We start from the raw sequence: 8388 nt of genomic DNA, 5'->3' as shown, positions 1-8388 counted from the left end.
ACCCCCGCAGAGCTGCCCGTGCCCTCCTCCCAGCTCCCGTTCCTGCCCTTGAAGGACAGGATCCAGCTGGCATGGAGTGTGGCCAGCGGGCAGAGTGTCCGGACGCGGTTCCTGTCCCAGTCCCGCTGCTGACTCACGGTGCAATGGGGTGAGTCAGTGGCCTTTCCCCTCCCCGGTTCCTGGCTCGGAGGGATGCCGGATAGCTGTGGGATGCTCAGTGTGGTTTTTCCAGCTTGCACACGGGGTGAAGACGTGGCGTTTGCAGAGCTGAGAGCACCCAGCGCGGTGCAACTGCACTCAGCAGCAGAGTAGAGTCAATCCCACGGCAGCATGGACTGACCCCACATCTATCCCCATCAGAGCACCCAACGCCCAGCACAGTGCCTGTCCACTGGCACAGCACTGGGTACCAGCACAGCATCCATCCCCACCCCACAAGTCCCTGTGCCCCATCTCACAGCTGCTCCCGGCCCCCGCCACTCCCAGCGCCGACACACGGACCAGGGGGTTTGGTCACCTTTATTCCCAGAGCAGCAGCGGGTGTCCCTTGGAGACAACCCCATGGAGAAGGGGCTGTGGGATGCATCTGAGGATGGAGCAGGCGGCTCTGGGGCACAGCACAGGTGAGCCTGGAGTGGCGGTGGGAAGGCTGGGGGTGGTGTGTGCCCCGGCACAGGTTTGTCCTGGTTCGTGTGTGTCCCAGTTCGGCGGTGCCCTGCTTCGGCGGTGCCTGGGTCTGGCTTTGTCCCGTCCCAGTTCCACGTGCCCCAGCTCGACTCACTCCCTCCCGGTTCAGAGATGTTCCGGCCCAGCTGTGCCCGGTTGGGTGCTGCTCCGGTTCGGTGCTGCACCGGTTTGGGGATGTCTCAGTCTGGAGATATCCTGGTTCGCAGAGTTCCTGCTTCGTGATGTCCGGTTCGGGCCGGTCCCGGTTCGGAGATGTCTCGCTTCGCGATGTCCCGGTCCGGTCCCTCCCCGTCCCGTTCCCGCGGCACACGGTCGCCACCTCCCGGCCGCCAGTGACACCCACCGGCACCGGGACCCCCCGCGACCCCATCCCAACCGCAGCGCCTGAGGCGGGCGCGGTGCCCGGCTCAGCCCCGGGCCGGGGGGTTCCGACTCAGAGCAGTTCGGGCGTGGAGGAGCCCAGGTAGGTGCGGAGGTCGCTGAGCGTGGACGGGATGATCTTGGCGGGGATGGTGTCCCGGTTAAGCTCGCGGTGCGCCGCGTAGCGGTGACACCCCCCGAAGGAGTAGAAGTAGTCCCCGCCCTGGCTGCCCTTGATCCATAGCACGTCGATGGGGGGGACCTGCTCGGGGTCCTCCTGGGGGGAGAGAAGGCGAAGAAGGATGGAGAGACTCACGGTGCTGCGCGCTTCCTCGGCAGTGCCCCGGCACCCCCGAAACCGGGGCGGCCCGACCCCGCGCAGCCCCGACCCCCGAACCCTCCCGGCACCCCGGGTCCCTTCGGCACCCCCGACCCCTCCGCGCCGCATAGAACCCGGCACTCCCGACCCCATGCACTTCCAGCACCTTTGACCCCCACAGCCCCAACACCCCGGGCTTCCCGGAACCCCGAACCCCTCGGCACATCCGACCCCGCGCCCTCCCTGCACCTGTGACCCTTCCGGCACCCCCGACCCCTCCGGCACCCCGGACCCCTCGATACACCCCGGCCCCGCCGTCTCCTCACCCCCCCCGTCCCCGCACCCACCTGCAGGGTCCGCACCAAACTCCGCACTTTCTCCGGCTCCAACACAGAGGGGATGGGCCGGATGAGGACGCTCATGGGCACGTTGTGTACGGCGGCGATGTGCTGCGTGTGGATACTCCCGGTGCCGCCGTTCCCCTCCTCCTCGGCCATGGCCACCGCCGCCACCTCCGGCCGCCGCTCCGCCGCTCCGCGCCCCGCACCGCCCCCCCCCGCCCCGCGCAGCGCCGCTCCCCGCAGCGCCGCCCGCCCTCCGCCCGCCGCCATCGCCGCGCTTTGCAGCGTCACGGTGAGACCGCGGAAGGGGTTGGTCCCGCAGCCCGGGGGCGGCGGTGCCGTCGGGGATGGGGCAATGGGGCACTGAGCAGCCCGGGGGCCGTGCGCTGAGGATCGGAGAGTGGGGTCACCGCCTGGAGCTGCGTGGAACCGACACGGATAGACCGGGGGGTGGGGGGGGGGAGGGGAGGAGGAGTCGGGGGGAGCTTCAGCCGTGGGTCTGTATTCGTGGAGCTGTGGGATATCCCGGATTAGAAGAAACAGAGGTCACCGGGTCCGGTTCCTGGCTGGGATGGATGTTCTGGGACATTTCTGGGTCATTTCTTGGAATCAATGTCCCCAGTGGTGGAGAGGTTCTGGGGAAAAGTTTGGGTCCCCCACGCCCCCTGTTCCGAGCCCCCCACACCCCTGTCCCGAGCCCTGTACACCCCCTGCCCCAGCTGCACGGTTCTCTATCCCCAGTGCTGACTCAGGGTCACATCCCATGGGCAGCGTCCCACGCAGCGCTGGGTGACCCCTCCGCCCTTCACCGCTGACGGTGAGGATGAGGAAGGACAGCACAGCAGAGCCCCATTGGTGGATTCGGGACACAACACCCCGTGATCCCAGCTGGGCAGTTCCCACAATCCCCACCCCACTGCTGGGACTCCGCACTTTGCTTTGCTTTGCTTTCAGATCGGTGCTCTGCTGCTGCTGCTCCCCCTGGTGCTTTCTGCAAGCGGGATGCAGTGCCGATATTGGGGTGCAGTGCTGATATTGGGGTGCAGTGCCGATATTGGGGTGCAGTGCCGATATTGGGGTGCAGCACTGCTTGCAGAGCCCTCACTGCAGGTGCCACCGCTGCCCTCTGAGGATGTGCACGGAGCACCTGCTGCCCACCCACCGCCGCGTGCACAAACAGCCCGAGACACACCTGGTAGTGGCAGAAGTCCCTTTTATATCCCTGAATTGCATTACAAGTAATACTGCGGGCGGTCGGTTCTCCTCTTACCGCGGCCTGTCCAATACAAAACCTGGCAGAAAAAGAAAAGCGATCATGCACGGAAAAAATTATTGCTGTGGTATCCGCTATGTACAGTATAACACACGGGGCAGCCCCGCGCGCTGCGCTGCCCGAGGGGACGCACGAAAAACGCTGCGGCTCGGGCTGCCCACGGGGCTCAAAGTGACCCTGGGAGCCACGGGCACGGCGGGAGGAAGACTGCGGTGGGAGGAAGACGGAGCAGGAAGACTGCAAAGGGAGAGCCGGGCTGAGCCCCTGGGTGCCGAGGCCCGAGGTAGGAGCGGCTCGCTGCGGGACGGGGGTTGCATAGAATCGCTGCTTCGTCCCCGTGCAGGGAGCAGAGCGGGAGCTGGCGGTGTGGGGTTCTGTCTCTTGGGGCTGCGTCCCCATCCGTGTCCCCGCGGCTGCGTCCCGGGCACGGCGATCCGCCTCCGGTCTTGGCAAATAAATAGTGAAAAGCAGAAGGAATAAATAATATAAATAAGAGCGTCAATTAAATAGACTCACCCGGGCTCTGCGGTGCCACTGACCCTTCCCGGGGTGGGCGGGGGGTGAGGGCAGAGGGGTCTGGGGTTGGCCAGGGGGGAGGGGGGAAGGGAGCAGCCCAATAGGGGCCGAGGGTTCGGGTGGGAGTTCTGCCCCAGGGGCTGTGCCCGTGTGGGTGGGGGCAGCGGGGTGGGGGGGGGGGTCCGTCAGTCCCGCCTGGCTCCTCGCCCCACGGTCCTGTCCTTGCTACGGACCGGGCGAGTGTCTTTTCTCCCCGGCGGTTCCTGGGAGGAGAAGCAGCAGCTCTAAATAAATAATAGGAATAAATTAAATAAATAGGGGTGAGCGTCGCGAGCTGGGGAAGGTCTGGCCCGGGTGCAGGCGGTGCTCCCGGGGCAGTCCCTGCAGAGAGACCTGCCTGGCTGCGGGGACTGCATCCGGCCCTTCCCGGGGGCTGGGGGCTCCTTTCTATTTAGGGGTGTGGGAGATGTGGGAAGCATCCTCCAGCCCCGTAGCGGCAGCTGGCACCAGGATGGGGAGGGGGTGGAGGTGGGAGGGGAGGTGCGGTGGGGTCGGGGCGGGGGGGGGGGGGGCGGAGGAGGGGGGGCACGGGGACTAGTTCCCTATTGCACAGCTGTGTTCGGAGCCCTTGAAGCAGGCGGACTCGTAGTGCTTGTTGAGGTACGACTTGAGGGCGAAGGTCTTCTCGCACTGCTTGCACTTGTAGTGCTTGAAGGCGGAGTGGGTCTGCATGTGGGCGCGCAGGTTGGAGCGGTCGGCGAAGGCCTTCCCGCAGTGAGAGCAGCCAAAGGGCTTCTCCCCGGTGTGCGAACGCATGTGGCCCTGCAGCAGCCAGGGCCGGCTGAAGGCTTTGCCGCAGACGTCGCACTTGTGCTTGAGGTTGTGGGTGAGGACGTGCATGGCCAGGGCGGGCATGGAGACGTACGCCTTGCCGCAGGTCGGGCACTTCCTGGCCATCTTGCTGTCCAGGCTGCGGTGGGTCTGCTTGTGCCGGCTGAGGTTGGAGGAGGTGGCGTAGGTCTTGCCGCACTCGGGGCAGGAGTGGCGGTGGCTGCCGCGGCGTTGGCTCTCCCCGCGTCGACGCGACCTCCCGTCGGTGATGAAGAAGGCGTCCATGGAGTAGCTGTCCGTCACCGCCGCCTCCCCGTTGAAGTAGCGGGCGGAGAAGGTGGACTGGGGGCTCTCGGGATCGCTGTACTCCTCCTGGCCGGGCGCGTAGGCCGGGTCTGGAGGTGCTGGCGGCAGCCCCTGCTTCTTGTCGGGGTTGTAGCCAGCAGGCGCCAGGCAGTGCTGCAGGTACCCTGCGGGGATGACATGTGGGTCATCCTCCTCTGCCCAGCAGTGAGCTGAAAATACCCAGCGGTCACTGTCCGTGCGTGTCGGAGCTGCCTCGTGTGCACAAGGGATGAGCCTGCCCTGGGTGCTGGCCTGACGGGATGCAGAGGTGGTGGGCTCTGCTCCTATCCCCAGTTCCTTATTTCTAGGGATTGGGTTAGAGGGCAGAGGTGAGCACAAAAGGGCTCGGAGATGTCACCCCGTCTCCCTCAGGAACGTGGCAGGGGGCACCGGGGGTGCTGGGCTCACACTGAGGGCAGAGACCCATGGGACCCAGGGGCAGAGGGGGCTCAGGGCCATGCTGGCAGTGCCACCCCGTGTGACACCAATGCATATCTGTTCACGGCTTCGGCTAATTGACTCTTGACCTGCGCCAGAGCAATGCCATGAGTGTCTCTATCCCTCTGCTACCAGCATGCGGTGGTCACTGCGCTGTGTGCCCCCAGTGCCTCCCAGCTGGGCCAGCAGCTCGGGGCACACGCAGTGAGACACGTGGCCACCCAGGCTGCCCTACACTGGTCCTGGCAGTCACCTGCCTTGTGCACAATGGCCCTTGCCAGCTGCTCCAGAGGACGCATCCCTGCTGCTGGTGGTGATGGTGGGGGCTGTTGGGGGGCTCAGCACACTGCCAGGCTCACCGGCGCTGATGCATGTCTGTGGGGCAGTATGCACACCCCACCCCGCAAAATACCCCTAAATGCAGCCCCCCTCCCACCTTTGGGACCCCCTCATCCGGGCTGCCTAGGGCATGCTGCAGCTGTGGAGCCCCCACGCTTTGTCCCATTGAGGCTGGGGGATCCCTGCGCTGCTGTGGGGAGGGGTCTGCGAGGCTGGGGCACGGTGCAGCCCCCCCGCTGCCCACGCTGTGCTGACAGTGCGGTCGCACGGGCTGTGCAGAAAGCGCTCTGCTCAGCAATTTCTCACGCTGCCTCCGAGCATGCAGCAAGGTTATTTCCAGGAGAGCAGCGTCGGCAGCTTCTGCCCAGCTGCAGTGCATCCCTCCCCCACCAGCTGCTGCTCCCCATAGGGTGGGGAGGAGAAGGGGACCCCCGGGTTGCGTGGGCATTGCCCCCCGCCCCTGTGCTGGGCATCAGAAATGAGGACACGCAGCGCAGCGTTGGCTGCATGGGGCTGGATCGGGCCCATCGCTGCACCCAGCGCAGCCTGCGGCTCCGGGAGCAGCCGAACCGTGACCTGGGAAAAACGTCCCCATCGCCGTCCCCTCCCGTGGCACACCCCCGGCTCTCCCCGTCGGGGGTCTCTGCTGAGCGCAGGTGACCCGCACAGAGCCCGGCCCGGTGTCACCCCGAAGCTCGGGGTTCTGGGGGCCCCGCCACCCTCCTGCCCACCCTTCGTACCTCTCCCACTGCCAGGGAGGGGGCTGCCCCCACCCCCCCCCCCATTGTGCCCGGGAAGGTGACAGCGCGCGCGGAGCTGTCGGAGGGGAGCGGGGCTGCGAACAATGAAAGCCGCAGGCACGGCGCTCAGCCCGGCCCCCCCACCCCCCCCGCCCCGCTCCCGGCTGCTTCGTGCCCCCCAAAACTTGCGCTGGAAGGAGCCCTCCTCGCTGCCCCCAACCGCGGGGAGAGCGGGGTCCGCCGTGACTCCATCCCCTGCGCTGCCGCTGTCACCGCGTCCCCAAGGACCAACTTCGGCAGGGGTTGGTGGCGCTGGGGAGGGGGTTGGGGACCCACAAAGGCGAACAAGGACGGGACCCGCGGGACGCAGCGTTGGGACCCCCTCGTCGCCCTCTTCCTGCCCTCCCCGAGCCCCCCGGTCTCGCTCCCGCATTACCCCCCGTATCCCCCCCGCTGCCCCGTCGGGCGCACACAATGGGGTGTGGGGGGGGCGTTCCCCGGAGCCCCCCGCACCGCACTCACCATCTCCGGCAGCGGGGCCGGGCAGCGCGTAGGGGGGCTCCAGGGGGGCGTAGGGGGGCGCGGGGGCCCCGGCGAGAGGGAACGCGTCCGCCTTCAGCTTCTTCACCAGGAAGGAGCGGGGCATGGCGGGGCCGGGCCGGAGCCTTCAGCACTGGACAGCTCCGGCACCGGCACCGCCACCGGCCCCGGTACCGGCACTGGCCCGGCCCGGGGCGGCCCCCGGCCCCGCGCTGCGCTCCGGGCCGGTGGTGCGGGCTGCGAGGAGCGGGGAGCGGAGTGCGAGGGGCGGGCGGCGGGGAGGAGGAGGAGAGGAGGCTGAGGAGGAGGAGGAGGAGAGGAGGAGGGGGAGGAGGAGGAAGAGGAGGGGGAGGAAGGCAGGCGGCGGGGGGGGAGGGGGCCGCTCCGCCCGGCCGCGCCCCGAACCCCCCCTCCCCGAGCCCCCCGAGCCCCCCGGAGCGTCGTGGCAGTGTTGGGTCCTCGCTCCCTGCTTCCCTCCGTCCCACCCCCCCGCCCCCCCCAGCCGCGGACAATGGGGACACGCGGGGACATGGGGCGGGGGGGGGGGGGTGGGGGTGTGCTGCCTCCTGCTGCCTTTGTCTCCCTGCCGCCAGCCCCCGGGGCTGTGAATGACGGGGCGGGGGTCCAGGCGCTGTCACTGTTCCTATTCTCTGTCCCGGTTCCTATCCCTCATCTCCATCCCTGTTCCTTGTTGCTAAACCCGTTCCGTGTCCCTCTCCGCTGTCTTTATCTCTGTCTCCTGTCCCTTTCCGATGACCCCTTTATTTTTCCCTCGTTCCTTCCCTTGTTCTCCGTCCCCATTCCTGCTCCCCGTTCCCAGCCCCTCTTCACTGTCCCGTCTGTCCCACCCCCATCCCTTCCCGCTGTCCCTTTCCCTGTCATCGTCCCTCTTCCCTTGTCCCTTTCCCCACCTTCTGTCCCTCTCCCATGTCCCTATCCCTATCCCTGTCCCGGGGGAAGTGCCGTGACCTTCGCAGCCCACAACAATAGCCGGGCTCGTGGCGGTGCATTGTTCCCTCCCGGAGCCCCCACTCCCCCGCCTCCTTTCCCTGCACTGAGCACGCGGCACAGCCGATCACTATGGTCCCCACAGACCCCCCCCCCCCCCCGGAACAGGATGAGGCCCTTCTTGCTGGCAGGCCGTGGTCCCAAGCTGGCTGTCCTTGCAGCTGGCAGGTGACAGCGGGGACCTGGCTGGAGCAATTCCGCTGCCCGTCACTGCTCCCACTGCACGGCCAGCGCCCTGCAAAATGAGCTGGGAGCCGCTGCAGGAGCTCTGGAGCAAGCCCCTGTGCCAGCTGGAGGTGACAAAGGGCTTGTGGGGCACAGCGAGCTGGAGGACCCTGCACAAAGGACCCCGTGAGTCCCTGCCCTGCTACCAGCTTGGGAACCTCAGCCAGCCTTGCCTTGCCCTGCAGTCCCCTTGAAGCCGGCGCTCCCCGTTACACCGTGAGCGTCCCCCTCCTCTGTGAGCAGCTGGGGAAAGGCCACGCTGTCCCCGAGCCCTGTGCTGCACCAAGCATGGCAGCACTCAGCCCCGAGCAGCCCAAGGTCCATCACTGGCAGTCAGTGTGGGGTTCTGATGGTGCCCTTTGGCTGGGCGCACAGTGTCACACGCAGATGACAAGAGCAGCACCCCACGGTGGCACCCCGATCCGA

At 67.4% G+C, this 8388-nt stretch overlaps 2 protein-coding genes across 3 annotated transcripts; both read right to left on the bottom strand.

Moving 5' to 3' along the window:
• Positions 1-501: 501 nt before the first annotated feature.
• Positions 502-2014, bottom strand: SRXN1 (sulfiredoxin 1). Its single transcript, XM_015296474.4, has 2 exons — positions 1714-2014; positions 502-1324 (listed from the first exon to the last, which is right to left on the bottom strand). The coding sequence occupies exons 1-2, from the start codon at positions 1975-1977 to the stop codon at positions 1121-1123; spliced, it is 468 nt and encodes a 155-aa protein (XP_015151960.1). The 5' UTR covers positions 1978-2014; the 3' UTR covers positions 502-1120.
• Positions 2015-2026: 12 nt separating this feature from the next.
• On the bottom strand, positions 2027-6989 carry SCRT2 (scratch family transcriptional repressor 2). 2 transcript variants are annotated; one of them, XM_046902775.1, is made up of 2 exons: positions 6026-6065; positions 2027-4797 (listed from the first exon to the last, which is right to left on the bottom strand). In XM_046902775.1, exons 1-2 carry the CDS (start codon positions 6042-6044, stop codon positions 4091-4093), a joined length of 726 nt encoding a protein of 241 aa, XP_046758731.1. In that variant the 5' UTR covers positions 6045-6065; the 3' UTR covers positions 2027-4090. The 2 variants fall into 2 exon arrangements, with proteins under 2 accessions (XP_046758731.1, NP_001166993.2); NM_001173522.2 differs by lacking the exon at positions 6026-6065 and adding an exon at positions 6712-6989 and having other exon boundaries at positions 2903-4797.
• Between the last annotated feature and the right edge of the window lie 1399 nt (positions 6990-8388).

The sequence above is a fragment of the Gallus gallus genome, chromosome 20 (assembly GCF_016699485.2).
Source record: "Gallus gallus isolate bGalGal1 chromosome 20, bGalGal1.mat.broiler.GRCg7b, whole genome shotgun sequence".
Classification (NCBI taxonomy): domain Eukaryota; kingdom Metazoa; phylum Chordata; class Aves; order Galliformes; family Phasianidae; genus Gallus; species Gallus gallus.
Note: the sequence above shows the minus strand (reverse complement) of the source record. Positions and strands in the feature narration are given on the sequence as shown.